This window comes from Mauremys mutica, chromosome 2 (genome assembly GCF_020497125.1).
Source record: "Mauremys mutica isolate MM-2020 ecotype Southern chromosome 2, ASM2049712v1, whole genome shotgun sequence".
In the NCBI taxonomy this organism is placed as follows: domain Eukaryota; kingdom Metazoa; phylum Chordata; order Testudines; family Geoemydidae; genus Mauremys; species Mauremys mutica.
In genome coordinates, this window is record NC_059073.1 from 14,191,750 (window position 1) to 14,218,056 (window position 26,307).

General features: G+C 42.9%; 1 protein-coding gene across 1 annotated transcript in view; it reads left to right on the forward strand.

Annotated features, from left to right (window-relative positions):
- Positions 1-24,243, forward strand: part of KCNK9 (potassium two pore domain channel subfamily K member 9) — a 119,207-nt gene extending 94,964 nt beyond the window's left edge. The window contains exon 2 of the mRNA XM_045002886.1: positions 22,823-24,243. Within this exon, the coding sequence (XP_044858821.1) occupies positions 22,823-23,664 (842 nt within the window). The 3' untranslated portion in view covers positions 23,665-24,243. The remainder of the gene's footprint in view (positions 1-22,822) is intronic.
- The last annotated feature ends 2,064 nt before the right edge of the window (positions 24,244-26,307 follow it).

The window sequence follows — 26,307 nt, forward strand, 5'->3', positions numbered from 1 at the left end:
GTGGTATATCTTGGTGGCAGTGTTTGGGGAGTGGGGTTGAGCAGGATGTACACTTGCAGAATTAAAAAAGAAAAGATAAACATTTTTGCATCTGATGGACGGACTCTATAGCAAACACATAGAAGCATTGCTCCTTCCATATAAACACCAGCTTCATAGCTTGGGTGCCCTGCACACTCCCACAACTCAAACTTAACCTGCGTCCGTCATGGTAGGTGTCTGTTCTGCCAGTCGAGCTGAAAGGGAACCTCACTCTGGCCAAGCTAGTTAGATTCAGGCTCAGCTAGTGTCAAGTAGAAGCCAAATATTCATATTTTACAGTCCCTCTGACTGCCAGTGGTGATATCATTGGTACTGTGCTGTGCAGCCTGAGGGAAGAGCTCAGGGGACTAAATCGTGGGTTTGGAATGTCAATCACCAAGCCAAATTCTGCTGCCACTCAGAGTATTGCAAATCCTAAGTAACTTCACTGACTTCAGTGGGATCACTTTGGGTTTACAGAGGATGAAATTTAGAGGAGAATTTGGCTTATAGAAATCAAAGAGGAAAAGACCTATTGTTTTATCTCACCCAATCTCCCTGTAAATGCAGCAGTGGTCACTATGTTTCACCCAAGTTAAGTTTAAATGTCCCAAGTGATGGGCTTACTCCATTGTCTTTGAAATTATTGCTTGGAATGTTTCCCTGTCAGACAGTCTTTCTTGAGAGTCAGTCTAAATGTTTACTTTCATTGTTTCATCCCATCATTCCCAGACACATCCTCCTGTCCCACTCTCCCTCTTCGGCATTCTCTAGCTGTAAAGGGAGGATGAAAATGCCCAGCTTCACAGGCATTTTATGAAGAATTGGGGCCATAATTTTTTGTGTGTTTGTACAGCTCCAAGCACAATGATTGTGGCTGCCAGGTACTAAAGCAATCAAAATAATAAATAATTGTGATAATCAATGCTTTCGAACAGCTCAGATATGACAGTGATGGATACCAGAAGGAAATATTTTGTCCATTTGATTTTTTGTTCTACCTGGAACCCAGGAACTCTGAAGTGAGAGAAAAGGAAAAATATGAGGTTAAAAAGATTAAGAGAATGTTTTTAAAACCCAAAGAGAAAGGAATAGGTTAGAGTTTTGAGCTAAACTTTGGAAGGTGGTTTCTTATTTTATCCCAGCCAGTTTGTCTATTCCTATTCACTGGAAATGGAAAACAAAAATGATGGATTACTCTGCTTATGCCTAGTCAGGTACATTAAATGGTGCGTCTCACTCTGTTGCCTCCCACGAGCTTACAGTAGGTTGTGTGTGTCGCAGGCTGGCATGGAAAAGGCTTGATGTTTTGTAAACCCTAAAGAAGAAAGAAAAAACCCACTTGATTTGTTTCGTGTGAAAGGCTTTGCTGGTAACTAGAGGTATATTGGCAAAGTAGAACCCTCCTGGCATTTAGAATGGCTAATTGGGATTGTCTGTCAGTTTCGAGATTCAATACTGCAGGTATCCTAGCCTGCATTCCATGGGTCATTTGCTGGAGAACAATTTGCAGTGTCTGCAAGGTTTGGTTCTTAGCCTTCACCTTCGAAGCATCAGAGCGCGGCTTTGTCTCCAGTTAATTGTTAGGATAGTGGGATGAAGTCTGATCTCAATTTTTACTAGTTTTACAATGCTGCAAATCCATTAACATCAATGCAGTTGCTCCTGATTTACACCAGATTAAGTGAGATAAAAATAAGGTTCTGTGAATTTTTACAGATGAGTCATACTCATTTAGCCATACTCATGGTCTAAATCCATTCAGCTTACAATGACGGAGAGGTGGGTTCTGGATTCACATCTCTATATCAACTTTTGCTTCAGTTTTGATTCCAGGCTGGATCCCAAACTGGAAGGAGTCTGATTTTTCTGATTCTCGTTTGGATGCAGGTGGAACCTGGTGTTTCCACATTTGAGGAGTGTGAAAGATCTCACACAATTGACTATCTGAAATGATTTCAGTCAACTGAGGCCAAAATCTCATGACAACAGTTTAAAAGATCTCAGGGCTTCTGTACCTGGGGAAATTTACCAGCACTACTACACCAGTACAACAACCCAAGGGGACAATAGTGGCCTTTTTTCTGTTATAAGCTAATTAAAAAATGCTACGATTATTCTGAAGAAGAGTGTCCACATTAGACTAGTATAATTATAGCAATATAATTATACCAGTATACTAATGCCCCCAGATGTTTCATGTAGGAAACTCTGATCTAGGATTCTATGAATCCTGATCGGGTAAGCTTAATCCAAACCTTACCACTGCCTCCTTGGCTCCAGTTATATATAAATAGAACAGGTCAACCTTTTTCCATTAACTTTTTTTCAAAACAAAAATGCCTTTTTTGATCAAAATTAACATTTTTGTGAAAAATGTTCATTGTGGTCAAAATATTTTGAATGAAAATTTTTGAAATAAAACATTGCAATTTTTAAAAAAAATTGTGAACAGTTTTATTGTGGTTTTCCAATTTTTATTTTTTATTTTTTGCATTTTCTGGTTTTTAGGAGAGAAATGGGAGGGAGGAACCAACAAAAATCTTAAATTAAAAGCCACAATTTTTTTTTGCTTTTTTAAAACATAGTTTAAAACAATTTGAACATTTTCTTTGAAAAAAAAACAAAAAATGTAAAGAAGATTTTTGAACACGACAAAAATTGTTCATTTCATTAATGATTTTTCATGAAATATACTTTGCTTTTTTTGACCCAGTTCCTTATGTAAATCTGATTGAATCACCATTGGGTCTTTATGAAGGGTGGCCATGAGCTGGGCTTTGCCTGTCAGAGCACTGCTGCTGCTTGAGGCCAGGTACACCTGCTGGGGAAACAATGACTGGTCTCACTGTCAATTACTCAGTTGCCCAGCAGTGCAATCTAGATTTGCCAGCAAGAGTGAGACTACGTTGGGAGATTTTCCTTCAGAGGAGGATAAAATAAGTTCTCTGACTGTTGACATGAGGGAAGTAGTCAGTGGTCTGGAGAACTAGAACCTGGGACAGTGGTGTTTAATACCATTCCAGTAGCTGCAGGAAGCCTTTCAAAGCCTAGAGCTGTTTGCCCACTGGCTAGCTCTTGCTCGTGATCTTGTGCATAGTGACAGGATGGCAACAAAAAAGCAAAAAGTTAAAAAAGCAGCTTCCTCCAAACTGCGAAATTCAACTGCTTGCAAATATTGGAACTGGCTGAGAACATAAGAATGGCCATACTGGGTCAGACCAAAGGTCCATCTATCCCAGTATCCTGTCTTCTGACAGTGGCCACTACCAGGTGCCCCAGAGGGAATGAACAGAACAGGTAATCACCAATTGATCCATCCCCTGTCACCCATTCCCAGCTTCTGGCAAACATAGGCTAGGGCCACCGTCCCTGCCCATCCTGGCTAATAGCCATTGATGGGCCTATCCTCCATGAACTTATCTAGTTCTTTTTTGAACCCTGCTACAGTCTTGGCCTTCACAACATTCTCTGGCAAAGAGTTCCACAGGTTGATTATGTGTTGTGTGAAGAAATATTTCCTTTTATTTGTTTTAAACCTGCTGCCTATTAATTTAATTTGGTGACCCCCTAGTCCTTGTGTTATGAGAAGGAGCAAACAACATTTCCTTATTCACTGTCTCCACACCAGTCATGATTTTATAGACCTCTATTATATCCCCCCTACCTTAGTCCTCACTTTTCCAAGCTGAAAAGTCCCAATCCTATTACTCTCTCCTCATAAGGAAGCTGTTCCACACCCCTAATCATTTTTGTAGCCCTTTTCTGAACCTTTTCCAGTTCCAATAGCAGATGAATCGTAATGGTCTATTATCCCCATTTTATGGAGACATTCTAGCCCTTTTGCTTTATGGTCCTCCTCACCCAGCGTGTTTAGAAGTGAACCCACCATTAGTACTTGTCTACTCTAGGAAGTTTTGCTGGTGTAGTAAAAGTGGCAAAACCCACTAATGTGGATACAGCTATACTGGTATAAAAGTGTTTATGTTGGTATTGCTTATTTCCGTTTGGGACGTGATATAAGATATACCAGTATAACGGCATCCACACAAGACTTGTACCAATATAACTGTATTGGTAAATATCACACCCCAATAGTTATGCCAATATGGCTTTTCTAGTGTAGACCAGCCCAAGCCCAGTGAAGGGAAATCACATAGCCTTTCCTTTAGCCTTCGTCTTGACTGTGGAAAGCCATAGCGTCTCTCTGAAAGCTGAGGAGACACCACACTCAAAATCCATGCACATAAAGACCTCCTCTCAGAGTTTGCAAAGACTGATTTTTTTTTATCGGGGTGCAATTTATGGTGGATACAGCAGTAAATAAAACAAGATAAGCCTGTAAATGCACTGGAAACTACCTATGAAGGCAATTGTTATGCTTTTATAAATCTTAGTTTAATTGAAAAGAAGGAACCTAATAGAGATAAATTATCGGTATCTTACAGAGGTCATGGGTGAGCTCTGACTGCCTGTGACAGCCTCTCTTGCTACTGTAGATTACCAGCCTGCTTCTCTCAAGGGGGTTTAACTGGATATACTTAGTTTTATAGGCTTCATAAGGCAGCTAGTGATGCCACACTGCTTCCCATGGAAGACTATCAAGACTCACAGACTTTAAGGCCAGAAGGGACCATCATGATCCTCTTGTCTGACCTCCTGCACATTGCAGACAACAGAACCTCACCCATCTACCCCTGTAGTAGGCCCATAACCTCTGGCTGAATTACTCAAATATTGAGTTAAAGATGTCAAGTTACAGAGTATCCACCATTTACTGTAGTTTATACCAGCAAGTGACCTGTGCCCCACACTGCAGAAGAGGGTGAAAACTCTCAGGGTCTCTGCCAGTCTGACCCACGGGGAAATTCCTGACTGACCCCAAATTTGGTGATCAGTTAGTCCTGCACATGTAGGCGAGACCCACCAGCCAGACACCTGACAAAGAATTCTCTGTAGTAACTCAGAGCCCTCCCCAACTGGTGTCCCATCTCTGTCTATTGGAGATATTTGTTAATGACAGTCATGGACGGGCCATCTGTCATTGTAGGCAGTCTCATCATACCATCCCTTCCTTTAAATGATCAAGCTCAGTCTTGAGACAAGTTAGATTATTTCCCCTACTTCTCCCCTTGGAAGGCTGTTCACTCCTCTGATAGTTAGAAACCTTTATCTCATTTCAAGCTAAACTTCTTGGTGGCCAGTTTATATCCATTTGTTCTTGTGTCAACATTGGCCCATAACTTAAATAACTCCTCTCCCTCCCTGGTATTTATCTCTCTGGTGTATAGAGAGCAATCATATCTCTCCTCAGCCTTTGTTTTGTAAGACTCTGTGGACTGCAGGAGAACCAGTAGGATAATGGTATTGATGAAATGTTTAATGGAGACAGGAAGTGATTTTTATTTGACATTTAAAACATTCTGTTTCTTGGTTGCTTTTGTCAACACATATTTAACTAGGGTCTTTAAGGTTGAACACCTGAGACCCTTTCAGTGAAAGCTTTCCAGACAGCTTCCAGTCCACGTTTCTCAGATCAGTTAATGTTCGGAAGAAGCTCAATTCATTTGTAACTTTGCAGGGATCATTACCCCACAAGCCCCTGTATTCCGCCCTGAAAGTACTTACCCTCTTACTCAGACATACCAATCAAATGGACCTGCAGACTCGTACAAGACATGAGATGCCTAGGCCCCTGCCCTTGTGAAGGGTTCCCAGCACATCACAACTGAATTCTGAGCAAGTTGAACTCTGTGACCCAAGGGCCTCTTGATGCCAACTGACAGAGGGCACAGGGGTTGCACAGAGATTTACGGGGATCCTCTGAGTTGAATATGTGCATAATAATTCACTAAAGGGTGGCATATGAGGTCTCTACTGTGAGCCAGTAGCTCACTGAACATCGTAATGGTTGTGGTATGTGTGTACAGATAATATTTAAGGAGTTATGTGTCGATACTGAAAGTTCTGTTGTTAAGACATGTAACCAGGAGGTAACATGTCTCAGGCAGGTTCATTTCAAATAGGAGGTAACACACGCTTATCCCTCTGTCTGGTCATGTGTGTGATGGGCATCATATGTCTCACAGTGTATGCTCAGAGGTGAATTTCCAATTCAGCAGTAGGCACATGTCCAGGGGCATCGGCGTTCTAGGGGTGCCGTACCTCTCTAAAACTGTGTGCAACATGAAGGTCAGCTGTAGGCAGGGGGAGGGGCGGACAAGGAAGATGCCGTGCTGAGGGGCACGTAAGGTGTAAATCCAGCCTTGTGGATGCTTGTTTGCATACTGAGCCAAATGGTGATTAAGTGATTGTGAAAGCTTTAAAAGAGGAAATGTACAGGAAGAAATAAACAGCAGGAGGGGGTCGGATTTATGAGGAGGCAAGATGACAGAACGACTTGTCGCATGAACAGAAGAGCAGAGCCAAGTCTGGCTGTAAAACATGGGAAGGACTTTGGGTGAGCATTGCTGTATAAGACAGGAAGGTATCTAGTTAAGGCTAGGCTCTAGATTGTGTGTTATGATGTTATTTTATGTGTAAGCATCTGTTTCCAGTACTTCTACTTGCTATCACTTGAATTTCTAATCTTTGTTGAATAAACTTATACTTGTTTTCACTATAAACATATCTGAGTGACATGTGTCCAATGGAACAGTGATCCGAGGTGAAACCGGCAAGCTGGACATTCTCTTCTGCGATTATGCATTATTATTGCCCTCTATATATCTGATCAAGGGACACAAATCCTAGTCTGCATCACAGATGTGCAGGGAGAGGAAGATTCTTGGAAAGCAGTGATGACAAATAAGACCTAGCGGTGATAATGAATGGCAAATCTGAGTTTGTAATGCAATGGGATAGTTAAAAAGATGTGGCCCTTTGGAGCTACATAGGCAAAGTCATCATGTGACAGACTGTGTACATTGCTAGGAAAGATCCTGAAGGATTATAGGGAATTAAGAAAAGAATAATAAGAATGATCAAGGAAAGGATTTGCATGTGGGGAAAGATATAAAAACTATATTTGCATAGGTAAGCTAAAGCTGCAAAACGTCTGTTGATTTCAGTGCAGGATCGTGCCATGAATACTTCAATATATAAAGCTTATTGACTATGGTGAGAGACAATAACTATCTACAAGTATTTCAAGGGAGTTAAACATCAAGGAAGGAGAGAAATTGTGACTGGGATATGGGAGTATAGAAGTAATAATTATGGGGAAAAGAACTGAAGAAAACATAGCTGAATAGCAGAAAGACTTCCTGATTGTAGGATCTATTGGACAGTGGACTAATATCCTAAGGTAAATGGCAGAAGCCCTGTTATTTCAAACATTTAAACAAGACTGGACAAAGCCCTGGAGAATATACTGTACGGAACAGCCTGCACTTGCCCCTGGGAATGGACAACATGACGTAATAGATCTTTTCTTACTTGTCTCTATGATTCGCTTCAGTTTGAGATCTTGTTCTAGGCATGATTTGTCTTGGGAGTGTCTGTGATGTGACCCATGGATCAAACCTGTGACATCTTCAGAGAAGGAAGAGGAGCAGCAAGTGGAGAGAAGGGATATAGGGGCGAAGTATGAATTCAGCTTCCTAAAAGTGCTTTGAGCTCATTAACAACAATTAGAACACAGTCAGATGGAGGGAATGTGAGCTGAGTGGGGAAAAAACTGGACTCAGAAATGCTACAGGCCTGGTTCTCCACTGCCTTGCATTTTGGACAGTCTTACATCAGTGCAAAGGGGATGTCAAATGCTGCCAAATCTGAATTCTGGTATTTTGCACCCACACTGGTAAATGACAGCACAAGGTGCAAGGCAGTGGAAAATCTGGCCCTACCGCTGTAAATGGTTAAATAGTCCATACTGCGATGCACGCAAGTCTTCTGAACCCAGAGACTCAGTGTCAGCTGCTTCCTTCCCTTTGCCATTGAATCCAGTGACTCCCCCCATCCTGGTGACTGGAAGATCGTTATTTTTACAAGAATCCAGCATGCCAGCTGGGCTGCTCTTCCAAGTTCCCCCCTGGTGTATAATGAGTCCAAAGTGAGCTTATCCGGGGAGGGCATCTGGCTGCTGATTTCCTGCATTGTTTATTCCTTTAGTAAGTTGACCAGGCTCAGCTGTAGTCCTGGCAAACTGTCAACAACTGACCAGCAGGAAATCCAGAGCAAAATAATGGTCGGCTTAGGAAAGAGTAAGGAAGGATGGTCTGGTTAGCAGCATCAGATTGACCCAAATCTCTGCCCCGTCCCTGAAATGCCAGTGCCCTTGTGCGGGTGGATACAGGACTCCCCCCCTCTTCCCAGCCCCTTAGTGCTTGGAAGCTGCAGGCCCCACAGTCTTCGGCACCGGGTGCCAGGGCAGTACTGCAGAGTCACTAGGTGGAGCCCTAGAGTGGATGGAGGGGCTGTTGCTATTGAGTGTTTATTTCTTTTTCTGAAGTGAATTGAAGTCAGGGGAAGGTTCCCTGGTGGACAGTCTTGGGGAGGCTGGTGTCCTCTCTCCCAAGAGCAAGGTCAGCACAGGCAGTAGCACTGGAAGCTTTCCCTCATGGTGCCTCATGCTTGTGCTCAGTTCTGCCCTGGGGAGGCTAGTGTTGAGGGCACGTCTCAGTTGCAACACCCTTTCCGTTCAGGGCATGTCTGCAGAGAAGGTCAGCAAAATACCAGTTGTGATGGCTGTTCTGTCATATGGACTCTTGTCCTCTGGGAACGGTCTGAAGCCACCAAATAGCTACTTTGCAGAAGTGACTACACAAGGCAGAGGAGAATTAGAGCAGCAGCAACAAATAAAAAAGGAGGTTCTGAGGATTAGTTAATGTTCATTCCATGCTTTGAAGTGATGTGTTCATTATTATTGTGACTTGACAGAATACACTGCTTCTGTCAGTGGAGAAGTGTGTCTTACCGTGGCACCTGTGTGGAGCAGAGCTATCAGAGCACTTTCTCCTGCGGGTGTAGTTCCATACATTCATCCCTGGGAAAGCGGCATTAATATTCCCTAAACTTTGCTTGGGATGTTGCTCCAGCACTCCTTGGAGCCTGCCTTGTGGGGGTCCAGTACATATTGGATGATGGCCACAGAGAGGGAAAATGATGGACGAAACAGAATTGGCTTTGGAGTAGGCATTCAGCCTCCAAAAGAGTATGGTTAGTCATGAAACATCCAAGCTAATCCTGGCTGCGGCACTGAGCTCTCAACAGTCTGAGTTCTGTACGCTGCATCATGCCATTAGGGAGATGCAGCTACCACGTCTCCTGTGAGATAAAACAAAGAAGCTGCTGCTAGTCATGTCTGCTCTCATATGTGACAGGAGTTAGATGAGACAGCAAACACAATGAGAGGAATGGAGGTGAAACAGTACGGGGAGAGAGAGAGAGAGACAAATGAGAGAAACAGGCTCTGTGCCCTTAGTTTCCATAGGCTTCCTCTGAACTAACCTTGTCACTTGAAACATTTCAGAGTAGACAAGACATTGGACAAAACACTAGTGGATATACGTCAGGGAGTCATTCTGCTTTGTCTGGGAGCTGGACTAGGTTATCTAACAGGTCTCTGATTTCTAGTACTCTAAGAACATTGACAGGTTTCAGAGTAGCAGCTGTGTTATTCTGTAAATTAGATACCATTAACTCTGGCTTGAATAGAGACTGGGAATGGCTGCGTCATTACACTACTTGAATTTATTTCCTTATTATAACTATCCTTACACCTCTGGTCAACTGTCTGTAACTGACCATCTTGATTATCACTACAAGTTTTTTTCCTGCTGATAACAGGTCATCTTAATTAATTAGCCTCTTAGAGCTGGTATGGCATCTTCTCTGAATGTATATATATACTCTTCTTATATGTTCCATTCTATGCATCAGATGAAGTGGGCTGTAGCCCACGAAAAGTTATGCTCAAATAAATTTGTTAGTCTCTAAGGTGCCACAAGTACTCCTGTTCTTTCTAAGAACATTGTGTGAAAGAACAGATACATTGGCCATTTTACTTATTAGGCTTTTTATTAAAGGGTAAAGAGAACTGTTGACAGTCCCAGTTATTTCTTACCTTGTCAGTAAAAAAGAAAATGTACAAGATAATGAGATACAGCAGAATTGAGGTAATAGAGATTATGGGTTACAGCCTACAGTGCCCAGCATACTTACTATTACAAAATAGGTATCAATAATTTGTTGTACCAGTCAAAATTTGTCATTTCCAAAAAAATTTAAACAGCCTTTTTTGAAAACAAAAGTTGTCACAGAAAAATTTCATTTCTTTCAAAATGTTCCAGTTATATGATGAAAAACCAACCCTCCTCCCCGCTCCAATATACATGTGTTGGTTTTCAAAAATTGCATTTTTCAGGTTTTGTTTTTAATTGAAAAGCAAGATATTTTTATTTTAAAACTTTTTTTGGAAGTTGCTCACTATTTTCTGCCCATTTCTAATGTTTTGTCTTTAACCAGTTCATCTCACTGGCTCCATCTTGCCTCAAAATACATTGGTTATTTACCTATAAGGCCACGTTGTCTGACCTGCATCTATGCACACCCTGAATGCATGGCAGAGAGTAGGGTGAATGCTGCCTCTAAAGCACTATTCGCAATTGTCTCCTCTGGTGGCTGATCCATCAAAGACACATGAGTGAAGCAGGGGTGGGCTGTAGGTGGGGGCTGCATGCGCTGCTTGCATTGACCACCTAGAAAAGCACTGGGGAGTCTGCTCAAAGGCAGTCCCATCTCAGGGAACCTACAAGGACCTCTGAATTTTGCATGCAACACTCCATCTTGATAGAAGCCGACCTGTAGTCTATATGGGCTACAGCCCTGTGTTAAAAAAGAGTTTGGCTTCAGTTTACACACATTAAATGTTGCCCTCTAGCCACTGGTAAATCATCAGTGTGGCCAGCCCGGTCCTAGACCAAATGATGGTGCCTGAGGCGAGGAGCATCTTTGGCGCCCCCTCTCCATTTGTTAAACTTTTGAGAACCTTATTTCTATTGCATTTGTAGCCCATTTCACGACTTTGATGCACGATTTGCATGCATGATTTATCCCTGTCATATAAGACAATACCTTTGCATGCTAGGATCTGTACATCTGTATTTATTCATGCTAACAACAAAAACGGCACTTCGAGCTTGGTGGCCCCCAAGCCTGGCACCACAGGTGGGCACCTGGGTTGCCTGCCCCTAAATCTGGCCCTGAATGTGGCCCTTGGTGGGGCAGTACTGAAAGATTGTCTAAGAAATGTGTCTTCCCACCAAAGGCAGGCACAGCAGTTGAGATCAGGTGGGGCTATTGATTCATGGAGTTTTGCTTAGCACCGTGCAGCAGGTTTTTTTGGTTGATGGCCTGCCACTGTTATTCCCCCCAGCTGTCCAGAAGAGCCTGTGTTCAGCTAGCTTTACTGAGCAACAGAAGCGTCATTTATTTTCTCAAGTGTCTCTTTGAGTGCATGTGTTCTTTGCTGCTGTTTTCTCTCACCTAACAAGAAGTCTATTAATACGTCTGTGTAACAGCCGTGGCAGAGGTATTTATGCCACCACTTATCGTGTGTAGCGCATGTACATTACATGGATTGTAAATGTTGGTGCTTAGGGCATCTTGTTGCTACACAGAGATATGTGAAAGGAAACAATTACGATAACTAGACAGGCCTTGCTGAAACAGAAGGTACAAGTTTCATAAGCCAGGGAAGATCTAGGTAGAGAAGATTCTATACAATGAATTTAGGCCATAACATGATCTAAAAGTGCTTGAGGAAACAAGACTTTGAAGAAACCAGCCCGTGACTTGAAGAGGACAGGGATGTGCTGACACAGCAGCCATAATCTATCTTTTGAGGGAATGTTTCATCTCTGCTGCTTTGCTGTCATCTGTTCAGTTTGCTGGCAGGCATTTGATTCAGTCTCTCCGATTTGCTTACAGACATTCCTGCTCCTGGGGTAATTTTGTAGGCTGAGGCAGTTATCTGTCTCATGACTCACGATGTACAGAGATCTGGCTTGGCCTCCCACCCTCAAGAATAATGGCTCAGGCTGGCACCTGACATATAATTTAGCAGATCAGAGGAGAAGCAGCCCATTCCTCCTGCCTGTTATGTCCCTGCCTCTCTCTTGGAGGGATCCACAGATCCAGCCAAGTCTCTGCTGAGGCTCATTTAAACTTGTTTTATGTGAGCAACTTAAAAACTTGATTCAAGTTCAACAAGAAAGATTCCCAGTGAGAAAAAAGCCACCCAAGTCACCTGCTGTGCCCTGTGGACCCTGATATAACATGAACTATTCGGTGTAATTTCCAAACAGGGTATACGGACTTATATTATGAATCAGCGTGGATTGTAGCAAGCATCCTGGGAGGAAGCATGGTTACTGGGGAAGGTGGGTTGTATAGTAGCAGAGGAAAGATTAGCAGTTGTTATAAACTGAGCCACCCTTATACAAGAAATCTTCATAGGGGATACCGCTAAGATTTTGACACCCACCCCCAGAGGTGAAAGTAACACAGACGACTTATGGTCCCTACCGGCAGGGCTGCTGACAGGGGTGGAGGTGGGGTGGCAAACTTTAACATTGGCTGCATACAGGCCAGGAGCAGCGGCTACTTCTTACTGGTACACTGTACCGGCCTACTTTTACATAACGGTTGCAGTGGACTTGCCCCAAACTCTGCAGGGTTCCTGTCTGTGACAATGACATCTTCACAGCAGTGTGTGATATCACCACATGTCACCACGTCACCCTGTACCGAGAGAGAGCCATTGTGTTGTGGTATATGACTTTAGCAGCTGCCTTTTATATGGGCCGAAGGCAGAAAATTTGTGCGTTTGGGAGACCAGAGGGGAGGATGTAGCAGTAGTTGAGGCAAGATATAATGAGGGCTTGAACCTGGCTGTAGGAAGGGAATGAAAAGGGTGGATCCTGGAGAAGTTCAGGAAGAAAAAGGCAGCAGGATTTGGATATTGTTATTTTGTATTTATTTGTATTCCTGCAGTGCCTAGGAGCCTTAGTCATGGTCCAGGACTCCATTGTGCTGGGTGATGTACAAATACAGAACAAAAAGATAGCTTGGATACATGGGACAAGGGAGAGGGAGGAGTCAAAAATAACTTCCTTGAATAACTGCTTGAATGCCAGGGAGGATGTCTATGTTAACAAGGCATCTTTCATCCAGATGAACAAGACTCAGAGCACAGATCAGATGGAGAGCTGCTGCTTTTCTGACTGGAATCTGATTTGTTTACCTTCTTTTCTCTGGGTGGCTGAATAGCTTAGCTGGTTTGGATATCACTCCAGTCATCACTGATATGTGACCACATCTGGGGTGGAACGCAGCAGCTATGCTACGCAGCAGACAGGAAGAGTAATAACTCCATCGGAAACTCGGACGGGAAATTTAATTCAGCAGACTATAATCAAACAGGAAGGTAGCCAGGAATTGGGATTAGCCCTCCAATCTTGCAGAAAATTGCCCAGGATGTTTAATAACCTCAGGTGGTCAGAAGATGGGAAAGATGGGTGCTCCAGGAGCATAGCACCACCTGGCACCATGTTGGGTCACTGGCTCATGTTGGCATCTAGGGAAACTTGTCCTCACACAACACTGCTTCCTCCAGCACATGGATTTTCCTTGGATGTCTCCCATCCAATAACAATCATGCCCCATCCTTTTAAAAAGAGCTCCAATGAGAGCACAGCCTGTGGCATTATGGCAGTGGATGATAACATTGCCGAATGAATGGATTTCTCCACTGAAAGGCTGCCTGGGAAAAAGAATGGTGAACCCCTTTGATTCTCTAACAGGGGATTAACACCTCTCTCCACTGGTGCTGGGAAGCCCTTTGGGCCGTAACAGTTTGCAGTGCTGGTTTTGGGGAGGGCCTGTTACTTATTGTCATTTTTTAAATCATTGGCAGCCCCGAGGATTGAAATCTTCCCAGAACAAATGTGTTCCACGGACGGCAGCAGCGCACGTTTCTATGCAGTGTGCCTCCAGCCCGAAGGGGTCATCTCTGAGGGCAAGAAGAGAGTTCAATCACCATGGTTCATTCAGTCTTCGGCCTGTCTTCTGAGAATGCCAGCTGCGATAGTGCTTTCCTGTTTGCTATTCCCACCAGCTCCCTTCACACCTGCCACTGAGCAGATGGGAATGGCTTTTGGTCACAGCGAGCCTTGTAGCAGAGCCAACTCCAGAGCCCCCTTGCCAAACCCTGACGTCGACCGGTTTCATCTTTACAATAAAAAGGATGCGGCTTCCTCTCCCTCCCATTTGAAGTGGTGGCTCTGAAGTCAGAAAAGTGCCGGTAATTCTCCGGGGCACTTTCCCTGATGTTGATAAACCTCTGAAGTGAACCTGTGACATCAGCCTGGCTTTTTTATCTGAATTATGCCTCCCTGTCTGAGTTGCAGATGCCATCATTCCCGTTTCATGATCTGCCTTGCGGAGCTGCAGCCAGAATGAGTAAGAAAGGGTTGAGTCACGGGGCTGGCACGGTTCATTTTTTGCACATGCTGTTGTCAAAGAAGAGGCGGCCTGGTGAGAGGTGCCAAGTGGCCGTCACTGCAGTGAATGACATGAGAAGGAAAGAGGCAATAAAACCTACTCCCCAGAGGAAACAATTCTCCCCCCTGATTAACACCGAGAGCTGTGCTGCTTCAGGACTCGAGATGGTCTAAAAACTGAGTGCAAATGTGAATGAACCCAGCAGCTCTGCAGCTTTACCGTGGATTTGACACCGCTTACAAATACCAAACAGCTTGTTGGCTGTAGGTTTCATTTTTAATATGATGATTTGGTAAGCACTGCCCATGTGCTTGGTCTGGTACGAGGGCCTAGGGCGCAGCCACGCCTGTCCAGAGAGCTGAGAGCACAGGACATAGTACAGACACAGACTCTGCCCTGGACTGCTAGTGGTCTGAATAGGCCACAGTGTAGACACGCTGCACTGGGAATGTTCAGAATTTTTTTCCCTTTTAATTTATTATACCAATTATCATTGACTTGCTTATTCCAGGTGACAAGATGCATAATCGCAGTTATGTTTCATTGTTTGCTTAGTGCTGGTGCTTTAATACTCCCAGCTGTCCTGGGAGCGTCTGTCTTCTCACAGGAACTCAATGTGATTCAATGGAATTCACCTTGTTGAATAAGTGGGACTTTAAGATGCCAGTACCGTGTCTGTACTACTCTTTTAGAAGCTTGAAAGGAAACTAACCAAGTATTTCTCCCTGACTGGATAGTGCCGGCCTCAAACTAAGTGGGTTTCCTTTTTCCTTATACTTAAAAGGGCACAAGCAAGCAATGGAACAGCCAACTTAATGGAACAAATCAGGTTGCCTCAAGCCTCCCAAGTTATACTCTGCTATGAACAGAGCAAACAAGAGTGTTCAGATCTCGCTGCTTCTCCAGAATTGTCCTTAGTGTGCTGTTGAGTACCAGAGGCATCCCTCAGAGCCAGCAAAGAAGAAAATAACTCAGTGACCCATTTGGGATGAGGCTGTGGTGACCCAAGTCTCTGCCTCTCATGACTAAACCTCTCAACCATTCTGCATGACTGTCTGAGGAACCGGACACGCTCCATATCGCCTCAGCTGTAGCTGGGGAAGAAACTGCAATTGACACAGATTGGCTCAAAACAGGGATAACACTTTGGGACACGACACGTTCCTCATGCCTGACTATCCTTCTCCAAACCAGGGCACAACTGAAGAATCCCATCGGTGAAGCCTAAGCAAGCATCTGGGCGTAACGGGGAAAGAATGAGTACGGAAGCCACTTTGTTCCCACCATTCAAGGTGAAAGTCATTTGTACACCCCCTGTCTCTTTAAACATTAGGGATCACTCTCCTAGTCCACTCTCCTGCCTGCTGTTAATCAGGTCCTTGCATTCTGCCGTTCCAGATACTGCAGTGATGGGAGCCTTCTAGATACCTAGATAGATATGGCCCTGCTCCAAGTTAAGGCTCCACAAGTTGGGCTTCTCTACTGTTTGATCCTACTGCTCAGCTGAGCAGAACAAAACCTCTTTCCTCTATCTGCTGCTCATCTCCCAGGCACATCGAACTTGCTCACATTCAGAATAAGCAGAAACTCTAACTTGGCAGAAGGAGCTGTCCCCTCTGCAGTGCTCCATTCCCTGGTGTAGACATGGTGTGTCACCTTTATGGACCTCTTCTCCTTTCTTGTGGATGCCCAAGTCCCCTGGTTTTCTTCAGTCCCTTAGCTTCTTCAGTGGATGTCTTCTCAATATCATGGTCCTAGGATCCTCTGCATAACCTTCACCCCCTTCTCAGGGTGGTGAAAATGATCTAAGCTGAAAACCCAATACCATGTGTATTCAGATGCCTTTATTTCTTTAACCAGGCTCATTCCAACCCAGTGTCTCTCATCTCCCAACTTGTAAGTACTTCTCTTCATATTTGAATAAAGTGCAGCGGCTTTTGAGCTGGGGAAGTTAACAAGAGTCTCTAGACACCCTGTTTAGGCAGTAGGGTGACCAGATGTCCCAATTTTATAGGGACAGTCACGATTTTTGTATCTTTTTCTTATATAGGCTCACATTACCCCCCACCTCCATCCTGTTTTTTCACATTTGCTGTCTGGTCACCCTATTAGGCAGTCATCTTCTGCTACGGAAGTGGTCGCTTGTGTCCACCGAGGCTTGTTGTAAGTCAAACCCATCTAGTTGGAGCCTGACCTTATCCACTGGAGAAACACTATTTACAGGTAAGAAAAACTGTTTATCCTCCACTTTCTTCTGGCAAACTTTAATCCTTCTCTGGCTTCTGACATTGGGCCTCTGAGGGAGTTTGAAATCAAAAGGGACAGTGTCCCATTTTAAATTTCAGACCTACATTATTAAAACTTAAAGAACTTAACTAATATCATTTGCTTTTTGCTGATTTACAGTGTTTATGGCCTGATTCTGCACCACTTAAGCAAATGAGAGTTTTGCTTTTGCTTCGTAAAGTTCAGAGCATTTCACTGTTAATCTCTGAGGCCAGTGCGACGGAGCTACATATGCTCCAAGGCCTTGTCTGCACTAAAGAAATGTTCTTTGCCTAGCACTCATGTACCTATTTTAAAGGCTTGATTCCATCTCAATAAAAAAGGCCTTGTCTGTTCTACGTGTTTATGTTCAAACTGTGATATAACATATCCGATTCTATAAACCTACATTGACGCAGTGAGTATGGTCTAATGGCTAAAGTTATATAGTAAACGTTCTCTTTCTAGCTGTGTGACCTTGTGAGAGTCACCATCTATCTGTGCTTCACCTTTCCTACCTGCAAAATGGGGCTACTAAAACTTATCTATCTCACAGGGGTATTGTAAGTGAATTAATTACGGGGTCTGTAAAGTACTTCGAGAAACTCGGATGGAAGAGACTCTGTAAGTGCATAATATTAATTTATTATAATCTTCCTAAATTGTCTCTCTGGATCCTTAAGGAGTGGGATTGGACAATTTCAAAGGAAATCTTTTTTCATCCCTAACCATTTTCTTTAGAGCCCAAGTGAAAGCTGTTTCTACCAACTGCCATCTCTGTCACCATCTGGAAAATCACATTTTCTGGAGCTTTCCTCCTCTTTATCAGCTGTAACTAAAGCTATAAAATGGGAAGATGTCCTTGCTTTAATTAACACCCCTGTAGTTCAAAAGCTGATCTTAGTAATGAGAGGCAATTATAGCCTTTATTGAGGGACAGTCAGGTGGAACAAATCCAGCATCAATCTATGGGAGGCATTTATTCCCCCAGGAAATTTGGAAGCTGCTCTTTGTAAAGAGCTGAAAACAAGGTCTGGTACAACAGGTGAATCAATTTGTTCTTTCTGTAATCTTAAAAATAACTTGTTTCTATTTTTTTTTTGCAGACTTGTTTTTATATCACCATCCAGCTGCCAGCAACTAGCAGTTGAGTTAATAAAGGTTGTTACTGGATCTTTGAAGATGTAGTTTCTAGTTTTTGTTTCTTTTTCTAGACCAGTATTTCTTTCTGCTTTGGATGGGATTCAGTACTGAGTTCTGGTGAAAGTGCATTAATAGATCATTGCATCAGTAGCCAAGCACAGGACAATTTACTACCGTTACCTGCAGCAGTGTAGCTAACTAACTACTAGTTGCATTTCACACTGTGCACACTGCAGATGGCTAGTTTTTGGGCCAAGAGTCTGACTGAAAATATCAGAGTAAGGCTACAGTATTGATTGGGGAAATGTCAAAAGAAATTCACTCCTGTGTGGAGGGCCAAGAGACCATCTACATTCCTATTTGGAGGGCTTAAGTGGAAAATAGGTGGTGAGTAAGACCTTGTGCAATCTCTCTGCAAGGGAGTGAATTTTACACTTAGAGATTACATTCAGTGTGGATAAGTATCTAAAAGTTGAGACCTTTGTCCCGCCCGCCTGTGTGTGTTTTACACTGGCAAGGAGATGGATTAGATGGCTCACTAGGCCATGAGTATCTATAGGCCTGATTCTCCACTCCAGTTTTATACCTGTGTATTGCCATTGATTCCAGAAGAGTCATATTCCCCAACATAATGGAGTGGGGAACAGGACATTTAGATTCCTCTTAGGACTGCAAAACTGGACAAGAATTCCTGCAAGATCTTTCTCTCTTGAGGTATTTTTAGAGCCCTGCAAATCTGCGGATATCAGCTTTGTATCCATGGATATCCACGGACTTTGTTTGCAGATTGCAGATCGGGTGTGGATACAATTTTTGTATCTGCTCAGGGATCTAGGTATTTTCACACTCCCACTCCTAGCAGGAAGTATGGATTTGTGCCACAATGTGGGGTGAAAAAGTTAAGTCACAATGGTTTGGGTAGGTTCTCACTCAATGCAAACCAGTTCTCATATCCCTACTAATATAACAGGAAACATACCACATACCCGGTCCTGGACTGCCTGAGTCACCTGATATAATTAATAGTTCCAACCATTTCTAGTAATTGGAGAATGAGCTGAGTCAATTGTGCATTCCTCTGTAATTAAAAATAGTGCAAGCCTTAACCCTCCCCTCAAAACCCTACAGTCTTCCAGCAGTGAGTGTCTTTCACAGGGTTCCTAGGAGAAGCTTGTTAAAATTCCACCAACAAACTGAAGAGAGGTTTGGGATGGTTTCTCTACCTCTGATGGTTCTCTGGATACTGCTGAATCACTCCTGCCAGAGAATACTTACCTTTGAGGTCATAAAAATCCCCTGCCTTTGCAATGGACCAGATTCCAATGCCAGGTATCAGTGTGTGTGTGTTTTTTTTTTAAATGCCCTGGTGAAGACAACCATGTCCAGTTATGGAGGTTGAATGTTATGCTATACTCCACTGTAAATCCTTCAGGAAGGAAGTGAAACTTCTCCAGCAAATGAACTCTGTATAATTTTGTTTGCCATTAAGCAGTGTTGCCACTCTTCTTGCTTGCTTACAAGGACAAGGCTTTTATTTCATAGAATCATAGAATCATAGAATTCAAGATCAGAAGGGACCATTATGATCATCTAGTCTGACCTCCTGCAAGATGCAGGCCACATTAGCCGATCTACCCACTCTTTTAGCAAGCGACCCCTGCCCCATGCTTCGGAGGAAGGCGAAAAACCTCCAGGGACACTGCCAATCTGCCCTGGAGGAAAATTCCTTCCCGACCCCAAATATGGCGGTCAGCTGAACCCCGAGCATGCGGGCAAGACTCTCCAGCCATACCCTCTGAAAGAGGTTAAGAATATCATATCATTGACCCAATTTGACCCAATTAAGTACCAGTTTGGCACTTAATTGACCTATTGACTAAGCCCGTTATCCTATTATACCATCTCCTCCATAAACTTATCTAGCTTGATCTTAAAGTCATGGAGGTCCTTCGCCCCTACTGTTTCCCTCGGTAGGCTGTTCCAGTATTGCACTCCCCTGATGGTTAGAAACCTTCGTCTAATTTCAAGCCTAAATTTCCTGACTGACAATTTATATCCGTTTGTCCTCGTGTCTACATTAGCACTGAGCTGAAATAATTCCTCTCCTTCCCTGGTATTTATCCCTCTGATATATTTAAAGAGTGCAATCATATCTCCCCTTATCCTTCTTTTGGTTAAGGAAAACAAACCGAGCTCCTCAAGTCTCCTGTCATACGACAGGCCTTCCATTCCTCGGATCATTCTAGTGGCCCTTCTTTGTACCCGTTCCAGTTTTAACTCATCCTTCTTAAACATGGGAGACCAAAACTGCACACAATATTCCAAATGAGGTCTCACCAACGCCTTATATAACGGGACTAGCACTTCCTTATCCCTACTAGAAATACCCCGCCTAATGCAACCCAAGACCGCATTAGCTTTTTTAACGGCCACATCACATTGCCTACTCATAGTCATCCTACGATCAACCAGGACTCCCAGGTCCTTCTCCTCCTCCGTTACTTCCAACTGGTGCGTCCCTAGCTTATAACTAAAATTCTTGTTAGTCATCCCTAAATGCATAACCTTACACTTCTCACTATTGAATTTCATCCTGTTACTAATACTCCAGTTTACAAGGTCATCCAAATCTCCCTGGAGGATATCCCGATCCTTCTCCGAATTGGCAATACCTCCCAACTTGGTGTCGTCCGCAAACTTTATCAGCCCACTCCTACTCTTGGTTCCCAGGTCAGCAATAAATAGATTGAATAAAATAGGACCCAAAACCGAACCTTGAGGAACTCCACTGGTAACCCCCCTCCAACCCGACAGTTCCCCTTTCAGTACTACCCTCTGCAGTCTCCCCTTTAACCAACTCCTTATCCACCTCTGGATCTTCATTTCGATCCCCATCTTTTCCAATTTAACCAATAATTCCTCATGCGGTACCGTATCAAACGCCTTGCTGAAATCCAGATATATTAGATCCACCGCATTTCCCTTGTCTAAAAAATCTGTTACTTTCTCAAAGAAGGAGATCAGATTGGTTTGGCACGATCTACCTTTCGTAAATCCATGCTGTAATCTATCCCAGTTGTCATCGGCCTCCTGCTCCTTAACCACTCTCTCTTTCAAAATTTTTTCCATTACTTTGCATACTACAGATGTTAAACTAACAGGCCTGTAGTTACCTGGGTCACTTTTTTTCCCCTTCTTGAATATAGGAACTACATTAGCTAATCTCCAGTCCAACGGTACAATCCCCGAATTTAGAGATTTATTAAAAATCATCGCTAACGGGCTAGCAATATCACTCGCCAATTCCCTTAATATTCGAGGATGAAGATTATCCGGGCCCCCCGATTTACTTCCGTTAAGCTGTTCAAGTTTGGCCTCCACCTCAGATACCGTAATGTCTACCCCCATATCTTCATTCCCATCGGTCCCTCTATCACTATTCCTTAGCCCTTCATTAGCCTCATTAAAGACCGTGGCAAAATATTCATTCAGATATTGTGCCATTCCAAGATTATCCCTAATCTCCACTCCGTTTAAAGTTTTAAGCGGTCCCACTTCTTCCTTTTTGGTTTTCTTCCTATTTATATGGCTAAAAAACCTTTTGCTATTGGTTTTAATCCCCTTCGCTAGGTCCATCTCCACCCGTCGCTTTGCCTTTCTCACTGCATCCCTACACCCTCTGACCTCAATAAGGTAGGTTTCTTTGCTGATCCCTCCCATTTTCCACTCCCGGTACGCTTTCTGTTTTTTCTTAATGACCCCTCTAAGACGCTTGGTCATCCAGCTCGGTCTAAAACTGCTACCTACGAGCCGTTTTCCCTTTCTCGGGATACATGCCTCTGACAACTCCTGCAATTTCATCCTGAAGTAACCCCAGGCGTCATCTACCTTTAGATTCCTAAATATGTTGGTCCAGTCCTCTTCCCTAACTAGTCGTCTTAATTTAGTAAAGTTAGCCCTTTTGAAATCGTAAACCCTAGTCTCAGATGCAATATTGATTATTCTCTCATTAATTTTGAAACGAATTAGCTCGTGATCACTCGAGCCAAGGTTGTCCCCTACAACTATTTCCTCAACAAGGTCCTCATTACTCACCAAAATCAGATCTAAAATGGCATCCCCCTCGTCGGTTCAGCAACCACTTGATGGAGGAATTCATCAGCTATCACGTCTAGGAAAAGCTGAGCCCTATTGTTATTACTAGCATTTGTTTCCCAATCTATATCTGGGAAGTTAAAGTCTCCCATGATCAAGCAGTTCCTATTAGTGTTTACCTCCTTAAAAACATTAAAGAGCTCTCTATCCGTCTCCAAGCTAGATCCCGGCGGTCTATAGCACACCCCAATCACTATCCCGGGTGAGGCTCTGGTAGTTTTCTTCCCTAATGTGACCATTGCCCACACAGACTCCGTATTAACCATTGCATTGCTAGTTATTTCATTACATTTCACCTCATTATTGATATACAATGCTACTCCCCCACCTTTACCTTAAATCGGAACGCAACAGAATAGATTCTCCATTCCCTCATCCCGTCTTCTCCTCAGGCACATGCATACCTAAGGTTTTTGCTGGCTTTGGGAGCTCCCTGTTACAATAGGGCAGTTCATCACTGCAGTGTTCTCATGAACTCCCAGGCTGAACACTTCCACTGCTGCAGCAGCAAAGAAATCCTCATTAATGTAGGAGTCACTTGTGCCTTCCAAAGATTTTGAAAGAGGTGGCTTTGACTTCTCCAGCAAGGAGACTATTCTGCCTGGGGAAGACGTGGGTGTTGACAGGGTGCTTGAGTTATTTTTGTTAATGATTTGCACTGCCGGTATGATGAGGAAGCTTTTGGAATTCCCCCTCCTTGCTGACTCTCCTATCTTTTCCTTTCCTTCTCCAGGTTATGGACATGCCGCCCCAGGGACGGATGCCGGGAAAGCCTTTTGTATGTTCTACGCTGTCCTGGGGATCCCACTGACGCTGGTCATGTTCCAGAGCCTGGGCGAGCGCATGAACACCTTTGTCAAGTACCTCCTGAAACGGATCAAAAAGTGCTGCGGGATGAGGAGCACCGACGTCTCCATGGAAAACATGGTCACTGTGGGTTTCTTCTCCTGCATGGGAACCCTCTGCATTGGAGCAGCAGCCTTTTCCCAATATGAGGAGTGGAGCTTTTTCCATGCTTACTATTACTGCTTTATAACATTGACTACGATAGGATTTGGTGACTATGTGGCCCTGCAGACCAAAGGGGCCCTCCAAAAGAAGCCAGTCTACGTGGCTTTTAGCTTTATGTACATTCTAGTGGGGTTGACAGTCATTGGGGCATTTCTAAATCTGGTTGTTCTCAGGTTCTTAACCATGAACAGTGAGGACGAGAGACGGGATGCCGAGGAGCGGGCATCCCTGGCAGGGAACCGCAACAGCATGATTATCCACATTCAAGAGGACGCCCAGCACGTTCGGCCACGGTACAAGGCCGAAGTAACAGATCTTCAGTCAGTTTGTTCCTGCATGTGTTACAGGTCCCATGAGTACACCAGCCGGATGGTGTCTCACCAAAATTCGTTCAGCTCCAAGCTGAATCCTCAGTACTTTCACTCCATCTCTTATAAGATAGAAGAGATCTCACCAAGCACATTAAAAAACAGCCTTTTCCCATCTCCTGTTAGCTCCATCTCACCTGGGTTGCACAGCTTTACAGATAACCACAGGCTGATGAAAAGGCGAAAGTCCATTTAAAGTGATTTGTCTTCTTTTGCTTTACTTGTTTCCCCCAATTACCTTTTTTGTTTCTTGAGTGAGACGGAGTGAGGCCAAAGGGAATAGAAAAAGCCAGTCCTCCTCTGAGACTCAGCTCTTGAGCATGAAGCATGGATTATTACAGTTCCAGCAAAGTATGCCTTACATTACCCCCCCTCGGTGGATTTCAGAGGATTCGAGGTGACATGAAGTGGGTACCAAATCCAAAGTTGCACACAAAGCTGGGAGCCTTCATGTGCCACTGGCACTCCTGACCTAATAAACTATTTTCCTCTCAAGCAGGTCGCTGTGTGCGTGTGCGCGTGTGTGTTGAGTGCGTGTGTGTGCAATTCTACAACTAGTGCCATGTGACAAAAATGCATCAGGTATTCATTTTTTTTCCCTTGAAGCAATTGTGTTCCAGCCTGCTTTTAACTTTTAGACTGCTTCCAAAAGAATAGGGGACGGGGGAGCCAATTTGTTTTGTTTTTGCCAAGTCAAGCATGTGTCATAAGCAGTCAATATACCAGATGTATCATGATCAATTTTTGAATGCTAGATTTTAGATTGTATTAACATTAAAAAAAAAAAAGAGGCAGGAAAAGATGGATCATTTTAGCTTGCCAGTTCAAAATTAAAAATAAAATAAAATAAAAATAAAGCATGCACTTTGTAAAACTGGTATGCATTATAAAAAAAAAACACAAGAAAAACTAGCAATGGAATTAATAATCAAAAGCAAATAATATAATTGATTTAACTACATTTACTTTCACCATTTGCTACTGTTCCAACAATTTGTTGTGCAAGTAGAATTTTTTAAGAGAAATTGGGAAAATTGTTGGAACTATAGAGTTTCTTTTTGTTACTTTGCTCTTATTTATAAAAAAATATTATTATTATGAAGGCTATTATTTTATTTTAATTTTTGGTGCAGCAACTACCTGCATGAATAGGAATTATATTTTTTGGAATGCTTGGATGAGGGTGGGTATAAATAGGCGGATGTATATTTTTTTCTTATATAATAGTGACAAGGCATTCCTTGTTTTAAATAAATAAAAAAAAATAATGATGATTGTCTCTAAATGCTTTTGATTTGTAAATAGTGGAAAGCCTTTGTTGGTCTCAGGAAGAATTCAAGGAACAGTATCTTGATCATTTTTGGCCTACTGGGAACTTGCAGTAGTAGATATGGTCTTGCTTTTTGGCTAGTCTGAAAGGCATAAGTATGTGCCTGTATGTGGCAAGAACAGTTGCACTCCGGTGTTTTGAAGGGTTATACCGGGAGCAGATTGCATTAGCCAGATGGAGTGAAGGCTGATGATGTCACTAAGTGAAATTGTTCCTTTGGGATCATTCATCACCCAGCTAATGATCTGAACCAAACTGACTTTACAGAACCAAATTCTAGGTCCTGGTCCAACTCCCACTGATGCTAGTGGAAGTTTGTCATGATGAATGCAAGCAGGATATGATCCACTGGAATTTTTGTCTTTGTGTTCAATGGAGGCAGGATCGGGACCCATATCAGGGTACAGTGGTGCGTCTGAATTAATAATCCTACCTTTTAAAATACCTTCAGGGTTAATTCAATGTACAAAAAAGCATTATCTATCTGGCACAAATCATCTCTCTTGCTGATTACACTAGCATATACTTGCTATATAAAAGCAATAACCCCCTATATATAGTTCTAAGTGTACCTGAATAATATGTTTTCTCAAATTCATGCAAACTTCCATTTCAGATCTGACCTCAACAGCTGTGTGCGCCTATGGGATGTTGACTGCCTTCCTAGGGTTTATTTGTCAGGGGCATTAATGGGCAGAAGATAGTAATGACCTCTACTTTCAACTCTCTTCTCCTAGCTTTTATCATTCAATAAAGTCAAAGTCTGTAATTTCAGTGTGTTATAACACACAAGTATACACAGCTTTGAAAGCTTTCTCTGACTTCCTCTTCTGGGAATTTCTGCAAAATCATGCTGGTATTACACACTAAAACCTCCCATAACATGAGTGAAATACTAAACTAGAGTTCTGAGTGACCATGACACTGAAATGAACATTTTAGCGTAATTTATGGGAAATATGTTTTTATTTAGTGTTAATGGGTACTGTGTGTACATAATTAACTAATGACATGCTCTAAGTACCCAATAGACTCTAAGACTTAGGGTGATGTTAGAAGCTTTGAAACCAGTAGACATTTGGAAAGCAGTCTTAACATTCTGTGATCCACCTCTATGATAACCAACTAGACATCTGTTTCAAGACGTGAGATCTACTGGTCTTCTGAGACTCACTGTTGCGTATGTTTCTGTTTGTGCATATCTGGTATATACATTAGGAATCCAAGAAAATCAACAAAAGATTTGGTTTCACAAAGCTGTGAACATTCAAATTCTGCCTGCCTTTGAGGGGAGAATTTGGCTTGGAGAACTTTTTTCAAAAAACTTGAAATTTTTTTAAAAACGTTGGATTTTTTTTTTTTATTAAGGGGGGAAAAAATCTCTTTTCTTGCCAAGTGGAACTAAATTGTCAAAAGTTCTACAAGGTTTTGAATTCTGGAAGTTCAATGTTTGTAATGTGTTCTAACTGAGAAGTTATAGATTCTCCTGTCTGAAGCTAGACAAATTCA